Genomic DNA, 17,198 nt, shown 5'->3' on the forward strand with positions numbered 1-17,198 from the left:
TGCCATCAGCTGCCCCATGTCATATTTTCCTGAATATTAAACAGGGGAACAATTTTTAACATAATTCCTGTTGAGTTCAATTTTTGATCTGTTTAGAACTAAATAGGCATGTTCATTTCAAAACTGTAGTTAGTTTTCTTCTATCACATCAAGTTTTTTCTCTATAGTTTATCTTAATGAGGCCACTCTAGGCTGGATCGAGCCTGGATTGAGGGAAGCACTAGTGCTCTGTTATTGGCTGAGAGCAAATCTCCCTTGAGCGGGGAGGGGTGGGGTATGGCCTTGGAGACCAGCAACAGGTTCATACTTGTTTAGGCTATTCAGTTACACATGAGACAGTGTGGTGAGAGGTGGTGTGCTGCTCTATATAGTGAATCGTATTCTAAAGTGTAGTCCGAGTTCTTGTCTGTATACAAGGAGTAAGCAGAATTTATTTTTTTATTTTTTTATTTACATACGTACTTATTTCCTTTCCTTTAGATCATATCTACCTCTGCTATTTCTCATCGTAAGTGCCTAAACAAAATTCATTTTGTTATATCTGTGGCAGTTTCATCATTCCCAAAGGACAAACATCAGCGCATTTGTCAGACAAGCCTATTTTGCATACTTTAAAGTAAAACTTGGTGATCAAGATAAGTCTTGGGCCCTTCACAAGGTGTGCGAGCAGTGTGTCGAGAGTTTATGGATGTGGATGAAGGGCATATGTGATCAACTGCCATTTGGTATACCTATGGTTTGGTGAGAGCCCAGATATCACTCAAGTGACTGTTACTTTTGTATAGTGAAAACGTCAGGATATGACAAGAAAAATAAATGTAAAATAGAGTATCCTAGTCTACCATCAGCTATATGCCCAGTGCCTCATTCAGCTGAAATCCCAGTTCCAGTTTTCATTGAACTACCCTCTTTCGAAAAACAGGAGTATGGTGAAGAACTACGTGACAGCAACGATGAAGATTTTGAAATTGAAGATGACTCAGTTCATAAGGGATTTGATCAGCACAAGTTGAATGATTTGGCATGAGATTTGGAACCATCCAAAAAGGCTTCAGTACTCTTAGCATCAAGACTGCATGGGAAAAACTTGCTTGAGAAAGAATGGTTTGATATCTCTTCCCTTTCAAAGGTTTTGCCAAAAATATCTGCATGAGATGTGATGCATGAGCGGCGTGTTGTTGTGATGAAGCTGCCAATCACCAGTTGCCCAATGCTGTAGCCATTTTCATCATATTGCATCTCTCGACCGACGAAAAATGTTGAGGTAATACTCCTTATTAACTGTTTGGACTGGAGGGGTGTACTAGTGATGGACACACCTTCCCAATCAAAAAAACAGTTATCATGGTCTTGATCTTGCTGTGACTTTCCTGCGCCTTTTTTGGATGTGGAGAACCAAGCAACTTCCATTGGGACAACTGGAACTTTTTTCCCAGATTATAGCCATAGAGCCACGATTCATCTCTGGTTATGACGTTCTTGAGGAAATCTGGTTCATTGGTAGTGTTCTGAACCAAGTCATTTGCAACAGCAATGATGTTCCTTCTGCTGTAGTAGCAGAAGGTACAAAATTATTTTGCCATGGCATGTTTCATACCAAGATCCTGAATCAAAATCTCTAATACAATAGTTTTTGGAATCCCCTGATCAGCTTCTAATTCTGGCACTGTCAGTCACTCACCTTTGTTGATTGCAGCCCAAACACGTTCAACATTCTCAAGTGTTCAGCTTGTTGCAGGCCTTCCAGAATGTGGATCACTTTCAACAGTTTCTTGACCATATGTGAAGTGTTTGTGCCATACTTTTATTTGTGCTGCACCATTGCATAGTCCCTGAAAGCTTTCTGAATCATCTGAATAGTTTCTGTAAAAGAATGTTTAAGCTTAATGCAAAAATTTATGCAGATTCATTGCACAACTCACTGATTTTGAATGTGATGGCCACACAGTACACATGCTCTCTCACTGCATCCACTGACGCCACTAACTGGTACAGTGAAGTCACCATTGTTCACACATGTACATTCCAGTCCACTCTCCTGGCTGTTAGGTTACATTGATGTCACACAAATAGTTCTCATTTTATTAACAATGGCTGGACTTTTTCCCAGACAGGCTTTGAATAGTCTAAGTTAAAGAACATTGAAATTGGCATTTACAAAAAAATGTGTATTCTGCTGTTTTGGGGTAGAGTGTTCCATATATGTTTGTTGGGAGTAATTAGTTTATTGTGTTGTTCAAGTATCTGTTTTCTTACAGATCCTCTGTTTATTCTGTCCATTATTGAAAGTGAGATATTAATAGTCCCCAACTATTTATTGTAGTTAAACTTTTCCCTTCAATTCTTTCAATTTTGGCTTCATATATCTTGGAGGCTCCTTTGTTAGGTAAATATACTGTATATTTAGAATTATATCTTCTTGTTGTACTGAACATTTTTTAAATGTGTTTTATTGATTATAATGTTACATTTGTCCCAATTTCCCTTCCCTCTTCTCCCCTCCACCCAGTGGCCCCCCTCCCTCCAGTTGTCCCCCCCTTTTTGACCATGTCCATTAGTTGTGCATATAGTTCTTCTCAACCTCTCTCTGTCTATTCCATTCCCTCCTACCATGATCCTTAATTCCTATATCATCTCCCTCCCTCTCCCCATTCCCCCTCCCTGCTGACCTCCCCCCAATATGTTCCCCATACCTATAGTTCTTTTTCCACTCTCGTTGCCTGTTTAGTTTGCCTTTGTTTCAATTCCCTAGCTTCTGTTGTTGTTTCTTGTGATGCAGTTTTCATTTTAGTGTTCATAGTTTTGATCCTCCTTTTTCTAAACCAGTCCCTTTAACATCTCATATAACAGTGGTTTGGATCTAATGAACTCTTTCAGTTTTATTTTGTCCTGGAAACACTTTCTCTGCCCTTCTATTCTGAATGACAATTTCGCTGGATAGAGTATTCATGGTTGTAGGTTTTGGATTTTCATTACTTTGAATATTTCTTGCCAGTCTCTTCTTGCCTGCAGGGTCTCCCTTGAGAAGTCAGCTGATAGTCTAATTGGGACCCCTTTGTACATGATTCTTTTCTTCTCTCTTGCTGTTTTTAAGATTCTCTCTTTATCTTTAACTTTTGACATTTTGATTATAATGTGTCTTGGAGTGGTTCTCCCTGGGTCCAGTTGTTTTGGAACTCTCTGTGCTTCCTAGACCTGTAAGTCTATTTCCTTCCCCAAGTTTGGGAAGTTCTGCTTTATTATATTTTCACTTAATTTTTCAATTTCTAGTTCATCTTCTTCGCCCTCTGGCAAACCAATGATTCTTATGTTGGACGTTTTATAGCTGTCCCAGAGGTTTCTGATCCTCTCATCCTTGCTTCCCGTTTCCTCTCTCTGGACTGGTTGACTGTTTGTTCCTTCTCTATGTTCTGGTTTGTTGATATGAACTCTGGATTTTTTTTCCTCACCATCTGTCTCATATGTGGTTTTGTTCCTTTCATTATGAGTGTTTTTTGATTCTTTCTCATCTTTTTCCAGATCTTTTGTTAATTCTGTAAGCCACCTGATAACAATGGCCCTGAACTGAGCCTCTGACAGGTTTCTTATTTGTTCATCTGTCAGGTTCTTCATCTGTTGCCTGGTGAGCTGCGCCACCAGGATTTCTATAGTTGTCTGCCTCATTTTGACAGATGCGTTTTGTTTTCTTGGGCCGGCTATAGGGGGCAGTGCCTGTGTACTCATCACAACCCAGTGACCGGCGCCAATCCGCAACCTTTCTCGCCGGCGCTTTGTCGTCACTGCCCAGCGACCACTGGTGATCCGCAACCTATTTCGCAGCCCTGTGGCGGTTTGTGTGGGGGCGGGGGTCCAAGATGGATTCACACAGTTATTCCGCTAGGAGACTGGGATCCGTCCTCCCGCCCCCTGGGCCTCACTGTTCGAGGGGATGTGGTGGCTGCTTTCCCCAGCGTTGGGGTCGCGAGCCGCCGGGGTTTGACTGCAGCCGGGATTGTCCTCCCTGCCGCTGGGATTGTTCTCCCTGCTGCTGTCCCTGGTGCTACCACAAACAGCACCACCCACTGTCGCTCTTCCTACCTGCCCAAAGAGCGCCGCTGGTTTATAACTTCATACGTTGGGCTTCCGTGTAGTTTTATTTTCTGGAATTTCTAGTTATCTTTTGTTTTGAAGTAGTTGTATTCCTCTCTAGTTGTAGAGGGAGGCCGAGCATGTCCGTCTAAGCCTCCATCTTGGCCGGAAGTGTGCTTGTTGTACTGAACATTTTATGAGCATTATAATTTTTGTCTCATAATCTCTTTTAAAATTAAAGTCTATTTAATCTGATAGTAATACAGAGGTGGGCAAAGAGAGCTTTATAGTTGTATGCAAAAGAGTTTATTCTTATATTATTTATTAATGTATTTTCCATATCAACAACTGTAAATCTCCTTTACCCCACCCCCATAGATCCACCCTGGTTCTCTTTTAGTTACTATTTGTATAGAATATTTTTTAATCCTTTTATTTTCAACCTCTATGTGACCTTATACCTAAAATTGAGTCTCTTGTAGACTGAATACAGATGGATCCTTTTAAGAAAAATTCCAATCTGCCACACTGTTTTAATGGTTTCATTTCATTCATTTACATTTAATGTGGTTACTGATAAAGATTTTATTTCTCCATTTATCTATTATTTTCTGTATGCCTTATATATTTTTCATTTGTTCTTGAGTTCCTTTATTACTGCTTTTCTGTTATGTAGTTGATTTCTGTAGTGTGCCATTTTCATTCCCTCCTCTTTTTCTTTGTTCTTTATTTTTTACATTTACCTTGGGAATTAGGATTAATATATTAAAACTAAAACAACTTAATTTAGATATCATCAAGTAAATTTCAATACACAACATTCTTTCTGTAGTACATCTCCTTCCCTTCCCCTTTACATTGGTATTACCACAGATTTTATCTTCATATATTGTGTTTCCATTAACATAAACTTATAAATAAATATTGGTGTATGAACTTCCCTCTTAAAACTATATAGGAGAAAGAGAACATTACAAAGAATACAAAAAGTACAGTAATAAGTAACACTAGCTTATATAGTTACCATTTTGACAGTTTTTTAAAAGGACTTTAAATATGCCATCTGACTGTTTTCTGACCCTGTAGTTTTAGGTGAGAAATCAGCTCTTAATATTCTTAATAGTCCTTTGTACATGACAAGTTCCTTTTCTCTTTCTGCTTTCAAAATCTCTTCTTGTCTTTGGATTTGACAATTTCACTATGATAGGTCTTGGTGTGGGTATGTTGGGAGATAATTTAGCTTCTTGAATATGTGTACTTATGTCTTTCTTTATATTTGGGTGATGTTAAGACATTATTTCTTCCTATTTTTTTCTGTTATTTCCTTTCACTCTTCTCCCTCTGGTATTCTGTATTTGATGGTGTTCCACAGATGCCTCAGGCTCTGTTAATTTTTCTTTATTTTTTTGTTTTCCTCAGACTATAGAAGTTGCATTGTTTTATCTTCAAGTTCACAGAATTTTTGTTCCACTTGTTCAAATCTGCTGTGTAACCTCTTAAGTTCAAATTTTAAATTACTGTATTTTTTGCTTAAAAATTTCTTCTTTTCATTATTTATATATCTTTACTTATATTTTCATTTTGCTCATATATTATTTTCCCTATTTCCTCTGACTGGTCTTTGCTCATTCAGTCTCCTCTATTTCAAATAACTTCACAGTCCCTCCTTCAACTTAGCCTTCATAGCTTATATAAAGAATCATCAATTCCATAAAGTTACACCTGACACTCTGAATATGTTCTCTTCCTAGCACACACACACACTCTCTCTCTTTCTCTCTCTTTCTCTCATACACACAGACCCACACACACTCTTCCCAACTGACCTATCAGCAACACTTACCTTCCCACTGATTTCACATCTATTGTACAGGGCTCTATTATTACACTTTCTAGAGTTCCTTTTTAACATATTTATATTACCTTTCTCTTCCACTATCTTGTGAGTTCCTTAAGGACAGTGATGATTTGTTATTTATTTTGAATACTATAACCCAATATTTAGTACAAGGTCTATTATGTAAAAAGTAAAGATTCAATAAATGCTTCTTAGCAAATGCAGAAAACAATAAAATACATTGATACATTCTTTGATTCAGGGACATAAAACTGATGACATATTAATCATTATTTAATACTCAACATCAATCATATGTGCCAAGCATTATTCTAGTAATCGGGAATACAGTAGTAAAAAAGTTTTGATTTGGAAGTTTTAGCCAATGTAGTAAGACATGAAACAGGTAAACAAACATAGGTACTGGGAAGAAAACAAGAAAATATTATCATAAGTGATATAACAGTATAAAAAGAAACATTTTTACTACACAAAACAGGCATACACATTGATAAGAAAGTCCCTAGGATCACAACAAATATGTAAATAGAAATTAAGAAAAAAGAATTTACAGGAGAGAAACTGTCATCAGTAAATGAATATAAGGACAAGTACTCAATCTGATCAGTAGCAGGTATTCTACTATGAGGTTTACAGGTTATTTAACTATTTCAAGAAAGCACAGCAGTGAAGACAGCAGAGTAGATAAATGAGGTACTCACATCCTCACACAACCACATCAAAATTACAACTAAACTACAGAACCATCATCATTCAGAACCTCTTGAAATCTAACTGATCTTGAAATCTAACTGAACAGAAGTCCTATAACTAAGGATATAAAGAAAAAGTCATGTTAAGAATGGCAGGAGAGGTGGAGACTCAAAATGGGCTGGTCCCACATCTATCTGTGGTGGTTAAAACTGGGAGGGAGATATCAGATGAGGAGGTGGCCAATGAAGAGCAAGGGGTCCTGTTCACAGCCCAGGGTTCCAGTGTTAGGAAGACAAGTCCCCATACCTCTGGCTGTAAAAATTAGCAGGAATTGTGGCTGAAGTCCAAGGTATTCCTCTTAAAGAGCCCTCACACAGAATTACTTGGACTTACTCACTCTGAGCTCCAGCCATAAAGGCAAGAGCTCAAAAGGCCTTAGGAACATACAGGGAGAAACTGAATTGTCTGGAATCAAGGTGAGGGCTGGAGGGGAAGCTTTCTTCTGGACATAAGGGCTGGCAGAGGCCATTGTTCCTTTGCTGAGCTCTGCCCCCGACAGAGCCAGCAGGGTGGTGCCATATCTGAGTCTCTATCAACCTGACTACCACTGTTCGTTCACCCTGCCCTGATGATTCCCTGAGACAGGACCCCACACAACTTTCAGGTCCACTTAAATCCTTTCCAGTTGCTTTTTCATACAAAAGACCTATGTTAGCTCATGCTTGGACTTTTCTGAAATCTCTCAAACAAACAGCATCTGTCCTTGGCATGCCCCTTATCTCTTACTAAGTGGCCCCAGGCCTGCCACTAGTAGCAGTTGACCTTGGTTTGCAGTTTGGTCCCTTCTGGGCATTTCCAAGTATAGCACAAGGAGCAGCCATCTGCAGATAGCATAATAACTAATGCCAGGTGGCCCCGACTAGGGAGAAAATACATACATATAAGTATGTGAGTTCAGCTATGCATATACATATTTTGTGAGTGTATTACAACCCCCCTGCACCCCCCCACACACACATTGCATCTCTGGTAGGTGTGTAAGAAACTGGTATCAGTGGCTGCTTCAGGAGATGGGAATTGAGTAGCTGGGGGACAAGTATGGAAGACTCACTTTTTACTGCATATCCTTTGATACTTTTGAATTCTGTATCATAGGTATTAAATGCCTCCTAAAAAAACCAATTAAATACTTTTAGAATGAAATGGGAAGGAAAAAACCATACTAAACGTATGGAAATCTAGAGAAACTACTATGTTAGAGGGACCTGCATAATTATTTTAAAAATTCAACTTTACTTGCTTATTTAAAGAAAAGATATAGGCCCAGAGCCAGGGATCTGGAGCCCACTAATGTTTCTAAAGATAGTTTCAAAGATAATTATGTTCAAGTTTTCTGTGTCTCACTGTAAAAAGCTCAACATAGATTAAATACAAATTTCTACTGTGGTACAATACACTAAAACATAAATGACGGTTGTACGTTGATAGAGACGATGAAACTAGGACACACTGCAAAAATTAAGTAATGGCAATATTACTGGATTTTACTGTAAATTTCCAGTAGGACTGCTGATAACTTTAAACAGCTGAATAAAACAGCTGAAAGAACACCAGAAATTATAGTAACAGGATTTTAGACAGGAGGAGCACTTTAGAACAAGGAGAAAATTGCTCTTTCATTCCATATCAAAGTTCTGGTGAATGCCCTCAGCCCTAAGAAATAAAGGGGACAGTTAAAAATCTAGAAGGAGACACACAATAAGCAAATGAACAAATGAAAAGCGACAAACTTTAATATGTGTGGCTGTGAAAAACAAAGTAAAAAAGGAGACTAAAGGGTGTAGAAGAGGTAGTTTACAACTTTAGATATGGATCCAGGGCCAACTTTAGAAGGTAACAGCTGAGTTAAAGCTTAGCGGAGATAAAAAAACAGCAAACCATGCAGACAAGGGGAAGTGATGAGACAGAGCATTCCATCACAGGGAGCAGCAAGAACCCAGGTCCTGAGGTTAGAGTAGGGAGAGTGGCATGAAATATGATGACCAGGGTAGAGTCCAGGGTGGCCAAAATGGAACCGGGAAGGTAAGAGGAGGAGTAGATGAGGTTCCAGAACTCAGGAGGGGCTTTGACTCTGTATGAGGTGAGCAGATCCTGTGGAGTATGTAGCCAAAAAGCAGTATGGTGACTTATACATTCATAGTATTGCTCCTCTAGTCATCTTGAGAAATAGGAGGGTAAGGAAAGAAGAAGCAGGATGATTTAAGAGACTATTGCAATAATCCAAACAAAAGTGGTTACCTGGAAAGGGTCATGACACTAGAGGTAACAAGAATGCTGAGCTCTGTGTGGATTCTGCGTGGAGTGTGAGGAGGTACCCAAGGGTAGGAGGAGATTTTAAGTAAAAGAGGAGTTGAGGATATCTGGAGAAATGGCAAGTAGGTTGTTTCAATTTTCTGAGATGAGAAAAACTGTAGGAAGGGGAGGGAAGGTCTAGAGCTACGCCATCAGCACACAGGTGAAACTGGGGGGTAGGCACTAAGGCATTTGGCTCTGGTGATGGGGCAAAGGTGTAGGTTACAGAAAAAGTTTGAGACTCATTAGTGTGCAACTGGTATTTAGAACTACAAGATGAGATGAAATCACCAAGCTGGCGAAGTGAATAGCGAAGAGGTCTGAGATTGAGCCTGGCAGCAGTACTGAGAAGCCAGGAAAGGTATGCAGAGGAGCACAGAGGAAACAGGGAAACAATCCAGGAGCAAGCACTGCAAAGGGAAGCATGACTCTTGCATAAACAAGGGCTGGAGAAGCAACGGGAAGGTGGAGGTCACTGCTGACACCGGGAAGTGGGATGTGGGAAGAGCGTGGGCCAAATGTCCGGATAAAGCGGGCTCAGGGAAGAGTGGAGGGGAGAAAATGGACACAGTGGTTCAAGAACTCCTCAAGCCATGTTGTTATAAAGAAGAATAATGAACCAATAAGAAGAGGACATATAGGATCGAGACAAATTAAAAAAAACATTTTTTTAAACATGATATAAAAATAATGCATGAATGTAAGATGATGGGAAACTTTGGAGAAGAGAATTAGTAGTGCTGTATTCTTGCGTAAGCTACACAGAATGACAGTTGGTCATTACAGCATTGTTCACAATATTCTAACTATGTCAACAGAAGAACAGATGAATTAATTGCATCAACTTATATAATGTAATACTATATAGCAATGAAAATGAACAAATTGTAACTGTAACAAAATTGGTGAGTCTCACAAGAAGTATATTAAGTGAAAGTAGTTTAGCAAAAGAGAATGTATACTGTATGATTACTGAATGATTCTGTTCACATAAAGTTCTCAAACATTCAAAGGAATATACTGCATTAGAAGTCAAGATCATGGTCACCTGGGGAAGAAGGGAGAGGGAGGGAATGGAAGAGGGATAGGGTAGTTCCAGGTACAAACAGCATTCTACTTTTTGGACTGGTTAGGAATTCCTATTCACTTCGTGATTATTCACAGCGATGTATATATATGCTTAGTGTTTGGTCCTTTATGACTTATAATGCTTAACAAAAATGTATTAAAATAAAAATAAAATAATAAAATAAAGCAAGTTATCCTCTGATATCCTTAGCCTATAATGGAAGAATTTATAAATAGAGAGTCACTATCACCTACTACAGACATGATAAAAAGATCCCTCCTCTGGGAGAGAAGCTTAATTTAAAAAAACTGTAAGTTGACTTCAAACATAAGAATTTAAGATGAAAGAAACTTTTAAAAACTGCTGATAAAGTATTGTTAACTTTTGAAACAAGACTGCTGAAACTTTCTGTCAAAGTAGTAAGATTTTCTTCTTTTCATGGTAAAAATTAGTATCCTATGCAGAAGAGGCCAAAAATTGATATCCTAAAATTAATCTTTTTAATCCATTAATGACCATGCATACTCCTTAGATCATACCCTACAAACAAGCCATTAGAGACAATTCAGTGCTTCTGTTACAAAAAACCGACCTCAAATCCTAGCTTCCTTTCCCTGGAATTTTTCTATAATCATTTGACAAAAATGTTCCTGAAAACATTTTTGAGACAAACATTTCTGAGACAAACTCACAGTTAGTGACTGCTGGAATCAGTTATTTGCACTTACCAGGGAGGGTAGATATGGATGACATCTTGGGGATGCGCCTTGAGATAGTGTGCGGTCTCCTTGGTGAAGAGAACCTTCAGTCCAGTCCCAGGCGCCTCACCTGGAGAAGGGCCATCAGCCTGCAGTCCCACTAACTGCTCACACATGGCAACTTGGATGGTGCATTCTTCATGCAGCTCTAGAATTTTCACAATTAACATACCAGATCTGCTACCTGGAAGGTGAAGAAAAGAACAAAAGAAAAAATAAAGTCTAAAAGACATATGATTCAAGTGTAAATAAAGTGTCATGAACAAAAGAATCATGTTCAGTTAGCTTTCTTCACCTGGAGAAATTGGTCTGTCCATACTGCAGAGTAAATACAGATTCTAACATGCTCAATGTAACATCTTTTTTAAAAACCAACACAGACTGCAAGCTGCATGTAATATATTTTAAGCAACACAAAATATAGTCTCCTATCATAAACAGTCTTATGCGTATAGAAAACTCAGACCATTTCACAGAGCATGTTTTTACCCCCAAACTTGAACCTTCTGATAACCATATACTCAAAGGAAGTATGGCCACACCTCATTACCTGCTTTGATTCTCTCCTTTCAAATGATGCAGTATGACTGGTTGGCTGCAACTGTTCTAATGATCATAAAGGTTAAAAGTTGATGATTTGTGTGGAATGCTGGGTGTGAGTACTCTAGACAGATTTAAATGGGTGGAATTCTATCTGGATTCAAATACTTGCCCTCTTACCCAGTTAGCCAAGTTATACAGCATCTTAACACCTCAGTTTTCTCATGTGTAAATAGGGATCATGCCACCAGCCTTAATTAATAATTTTAAGAATTAAGTGAGATAAATGAAGTTGATAGTGCATATAGCCTATATCCCAGAAATCCTAGGTATTTATACAGAAACTCCTGTCACATGCACTAGGAAATCTAAACAAGGATGCACATCTCTGTACTGACACTAAGAGCAGAAAGCTGGACCCAGCAAAAATCAATAGGACACTATACGGAAGTTAAAATTAATGAAGATCTATATGTATCAGCATGAACAGCCCTTAAAAAGAAGGAATACACAAGATATGTAGAATATGACACTGATAATGTCATTTTCTAAAAACACATAAACTCAGCCCTGGCTGCTGTGGCTCAGTGGATTGAGCGTCGGCCTGCAAGCCAAGTGTCGCTGGTTCGATTCTGAGTCAGGGCACATGACTAGTTGCACGTCAGGTCCCCAGTTGGGGGCGCAAGTGAGAGGCAACCGCACAGTGATGTTTCTCTCCCTCTCTTTCTCCTTTCCCCTCTCTCTAAAAAAGTAAATAAAAACAAACAAATTATTACAAAAAAAACATATAAACTCATAAAATACAGGATTGGGGAAAAAGTAGGTTTACAGTTGTGAATATGTGAAACACAGAGTTAATTCTTGTACTGTTAATTAATTATTGTATTATCTTCCATATGAACAACTGTAAACTTACTTTTGCTCCACTCTGTATTATTATGAATTCTTATCTAATAAAAGTATGTAAATATGAACTAGGAGGATACATAGAGAATTCACAATAACCACTGTGTCCAAGGAGAGAGAAAGAGAAGTGTGACTCAGGAAGGAAACTCAGGGGATTTCCAACTTCTCTGTTATACTGTCTATGTTTTTTAAAAAATGTGAATAAAAAACCCCAAAAGATTAAAATGTGTTATTAATTCTAGGAGGTGAATACACTTATGTTTTTCTATTACTCTGCTTTTTAACTTAAAAAATGAATTAGACTTCTGGCCAAGATGGAGGTTTAGACTGACATGCTCTGTCTCCCTCCACAACTAAGAAGGACTAAACGTCCGCAAAACTAGAAACAACCAGAAGGTCCAGAAGATAAAGCTACATGGAAGTCCAATGTATGAAGTTATAAACAAGTGGTTCTCGTCCGGATAGGTAGGAGGGGTGAAGCTGGGGTGGAGAGGTCAAGCTGTGTTGGTGGCTGCAGCGATGGTGGCATGACGGTGGTAAGCAGAGACATCTGTATTTAAGGGGAGGAGAAAAGTGCCTGGGGACCACGCTTGGCTGCAGACTGAACCCGTCAGATCGCGATTCCAATGCCAGGGAAGGCAGATCCCCATTGCCTTGGACTGTGAGGCCTAGAGGGCGTAGGGATGGAGGAGGAGGCTCCGGGTCTCTCAGAGGAGAGTAATGGCAGGAATCCATCTTGGACCCCTGTCCCCACACAAAGGGCCACAGTGTGGTGAGAAGGGTCGCCTGGTAGTGACGAGTGCACAGGGCTCCACTCCCTATAGCGTAGGAGGTGTGATAGCCCCGCCTAAGAAGGAAAGATAAACAAAAACGGTCAGGATGGCAGGAATCATGATTGAAATACCAATCATGCAGCTGACCAAAAAGCAAATACGTGAATTAACCGATGAACAAATAGATAATCTTTCTGAGGCTCAGTTCAGAGCTATAGTCATAAGGCAGCTTACAGAATTAACAAAAGATATTGAACAAGATGGGGAAGGAATGAAGGCAAGTCATGCTGAAATGAACAAAAAAACACATACAAGACAAGTGGTGAGGAAAGGAAAACCAGGGATCAAACCAACAAACTGGAACACAGGGAAGGAACAAACAGTCATCCAGTGCAAAAAGAGGAAACAAAAAGTGAGGAATATGAGGAGGCTCAGAAACCTGTGGGACAGCTATAAGCGAAAGAACATCTGAATTCTAGGGTTGCCAGAAGGTAAAGAAGAAGAACTAGAAATTGAAAAATTATGTGAAAAAATAATGAGGCAGAACTTCCCTAACTTCGGGAAGGAAATAGACTTACAGGTCCAGGAAGCACAGAGAGTTCCAGAAAAACGACCCAGGGAGAACCACACCAAGATGCATTATCATCAAAATGTCAAAAATTAAGGATAAAGACAGAATCTTAAAAAGCAGCAAGAGAGAAGAAGAGAATTATGTACAAAGGGGTCTCAATTAGACTATCAGCTTATTTCTCAAAGGAGACTCTGCAGGCAAGAAGGGACTGGCAAGAAATATTCAAAGTAATGTAAAGCAAAAACCTACAGCCACAAATACTCTATCCAGTGAAGCTGTCATTCAGAATAGAAGGGCAGAGAAAGTGCTTCCAGGACAAAGTAAAACTGAAGGGGTTCATTAGATCCAAACCACTGTTATATGAGATGTTAAAGGGACTTGTTTAGAAGAAGGAGGATCAAAACTATGAACATTAAAATGAAAACTGTATCACAGCAACCAACAACAGAAGCTAGGGAACTGAAACAAAGGCAAACTAAATAGGCAACAAGAGTGGAAAAAGAATTATAGGTATGGGGAACATATTGGGGGGAGTTCAGCGGAGAGGCGGAAGGGGTAAAGGGAGGGAGATGATGAAGGAATTAAGAAGCATAGTAGGAGGGAATGGAGCAGATAGAAAGATGTTGAGAAGAACTATATGCACAACCAATGGGCATGGACTAAGTGGGGTGGGACAAGTGGAGGGATGGGGTTCACTAGGTGGAGGGGAGCAGAGGGAAAAGAAATTGGGACAACTGTAACAGCATCAATAAAATATTTTAAAAATGAATTAAATGAGATTACAAATGCTAAGTATTAGAATAATGTCTTGCTAATAACAGACAGTAATATAAGTTTCTTCACCACTTTAGCCAACTGGTTAATAGTGAATAATAAAAATTAGTGTTTAGCCCTGGCTGGCATGGCTCAGTTGGTTGGGCATCATCCCTCAAAGCAAAAGGTTGTCGGTTTGATTCCCAGCACATGCCTGGGTTGCAGACTGGGTCTCCTGTCGGGGTGCACAGGAGAGGTAACCGATCAATGTTTCTCACACAGATATTTCCCTTCTTTCCTTTCTCCTTGCCTTACCCTCTCTCAAAAAAAAAAAGAAATAAATAAAAATGTAAAAACTTAATGTTTAAATGGAGTCAAGTTTTTAGTTTTATAGTTTAATTTTTTTTTCCATTTCTTCCTTAGGCTTAGTTTTCTCACTTTCTAAGCAACCTCAAATTTTCTAGCTCTTATTTTCTCTATATGCCTATAATGTATTCCCATATTAAGCAAGGCTACACCTCCCCAAGAGCACTATCGTGAATTCCTGAGGTATATCTATCTTCCTTCTATTTCTTAGGATAAAGAAGGAAATGGAAGGGGGAAGGGTATGAGCAAGCACAATACTAAGCTAGTCATTATGGGGGAGGAAAGTGGGAGACTAAAAACAAGCATTAAAGAAAGGCACTCACTAGGAAGTGGATACTGAATCTGCTCTGCCACTGTAAGTGCTTCTTTAATAAAAAGTAGGTCATCTTCCATCGGTGAATAAGTAAAGAAGTCAGGACAACATACACCATTTATCCTGGGCAAGCAGCTAACAGAGTGGTGGAAAATTAGGGTCTTCAGCAAAGGAAAAGAGCCCTAGATTTAGGAACTGCATTAGCCACAGGTTCATTTTTGGACATATTTTAAGAGTTTTTAAAACTTGCACCTGAACTCAGGGTTCATCCTCAACACTGTACCAGCCCTGCCCTCTCGCCCACCACCACTGGCAGAAGCTGCTGTCCATAGCATCAGGGCAACCAGCTGTCCTGCTCAAAATCAAGTGTGCCAGCTGAGCACATGCTCTTGTTACTGTATGGCTATACTAGCTGGGGCAGCCTAAGCAGCATGAGTTCTGTCTTCAGGTACTATTTACTGTATTCCCTCACTTATGACGGGTATTAAGTTCTAGACCGCCCCGCGAAGTAGGAACCTTACATTTATTTTACTCTTAAACCTACGTAACTTTAACAATATATGTATACAGTACTGCAAAATCCCGCAATAAATAATTAAATATAACATTTTTAAAAATCCCACGATACAGTGAGGCCGCAATAAGTGCACTGCAATATAGAAAGGGACTACGGTATTGTCTTGTGTGGCTCTGATTAAAAAGCGATACAGGTTCCCAATGTTCTGCCCCAACCCTACAATTCCCACAAATCCTGATAGATTTTATAAAAGGTAAGATACTGCAGAAGCACATAACAAGTATTACGGCAGAAAAACCTATATTATTAAGATAAATCATAGTGCTTAACTAGTTTCTTTGAAGATTTTTATGATAAATCCTGACAATATTTGCAATATCTATAAATTCGGCTCAAGATTTATATAGCACCAAACAACTTGTGGAATGAACACACTATGATACTGACTATCACTACAGGGTAAACTGCAGCATGCTTGGTGACTAAAAAGGTTTTGGCAGAAATAATGAGTGGCACAGTCATCATGGTAACTGTCCTTAACTTTTCAAGGCATTTAAAATCTATTTGTATTGTACTTGATTCACAATACCCTATGAAAACGGTAAGAAAGATTTTAATCTTCCTTTCTGACAGACAGAAAAACTGAAAAAGTGAGTTGCTCCAAGACTTTTAAAATTCGAGAGGTTTATTGGCAGATCTAATTCTACAAACTGAGTATCATATAAATCAAGAATCAAAATGTCTCTTAGGTAAACACCATTTAAATATAGGAAACTGTAAATGATGACCCTTTCCCCTACTTTATTTTGCTAAAATATAGGACTTGTTTAAAATATAAAGAAAGCTCATCAGGTTGAGACATGAACTCCAGTGAGGTTCTTGCTGTTTGTAGCTGGACACAGTGAGGATTTCAACACTAATTTCTGCACTAAAAAAGAAGAGGATAAAGAATTCTAGCCAAGATGGAGGCGTAGACAGACATGCTGTGTCTCCCTCCACAACTAAGAAGGAATACAACTACCTGAAAACTAGAAACAACCAGAAGTTCCAGAAAATCAAACTGCATGGAAGTCCAGCAAATAAAGATATAAAGAAGAAATACTCATCCAGACAGGTAGGAGGGGCAGAGCAGGGTGGAGAGGATGCGGTGTGGTAGCAGCAGTGGCAGGCCATCAGAAAGTGCAGTCACACATTTTAAAAAGTCGGGAGGGACACCTGGGGAGCATTCCCAGCTCCTCACCAGACCTCGCAGTTCACGGTCCCAGCACCAGGGAAAATCAAGCCTCATTGTTTCTGACTGTGCAGACCAGAGGGGGTTGAGGTGGAGGCAGAAACTGCCAGTCTCTCAGCAGAGTCCGCTTGTTTAAAGGGCCCCCACAGTCCTAGAACGTCCACAGACCCACCCACTCTGAGAATGACGGCCAGGGCAACAGCTAGACAGGCACCACTCCCATACAGAAGTGGAAGAAGTGCCTGGAAAGGGGGCGAGTGCTGGGCAGGCAGCATTGAGCATTGTTCCCTCTCAAACCCCTCCCCCACATACAGCGTCACAACGTGGTGAAACAGGTAACCCTGTACTGATGAATCCCTAAGGCTCCACACTCTTACAATGTAACAGGAGCGACAGCTCTACCTGGGATGTGGAGGCAAACAAACACAGG

At 39.5% G+C, this 17,198-nt stretch overlaps 1 protein-coding gene across 3 annotated transcripts in view; it reads right to left on the reverse strand.

Moving 5' to 3' along the window:
* The window catches only part of SPIDR (scaffold protein involved in DNA repair), a 396,715-nt gene that overhangs the window by 218,702 nt on the left and 160,815 nt on the right, over positions 1 to 17,198 (reverse strand). For all 3 annotated transcript variants that reach the window (XM_090283719.1, XM_090283718.1, XM_090283717.1), the window contains exon 5: positions 10,769 to 10,982. In XM_090283719.1, coding sequence (XP_090139845.1) covers positions 10,769 to 10,982 — 214 coding nt within the window. The remainder of the gene's footprint in view (positions 1 to 10,768; positions 10,983 to 17,198) is intronic.

This window comes from Furipterus horrens, unplaced genomic scaffold (assembly GCF_987537825.1).
Source record: "Furipterus horrens unplaced genomic scaffold, mFurHor1.1.pri manual_scaffold_7, whole genome shotgun sequence".
In the NCBI taxonomy this organism is placed as follows: domain Eukaryota; kingdom Metazoa; phylum Chordata; class Mammalia; order Chiroptera; family Furipteridae; genus Furipterus; species Furipterus horrens.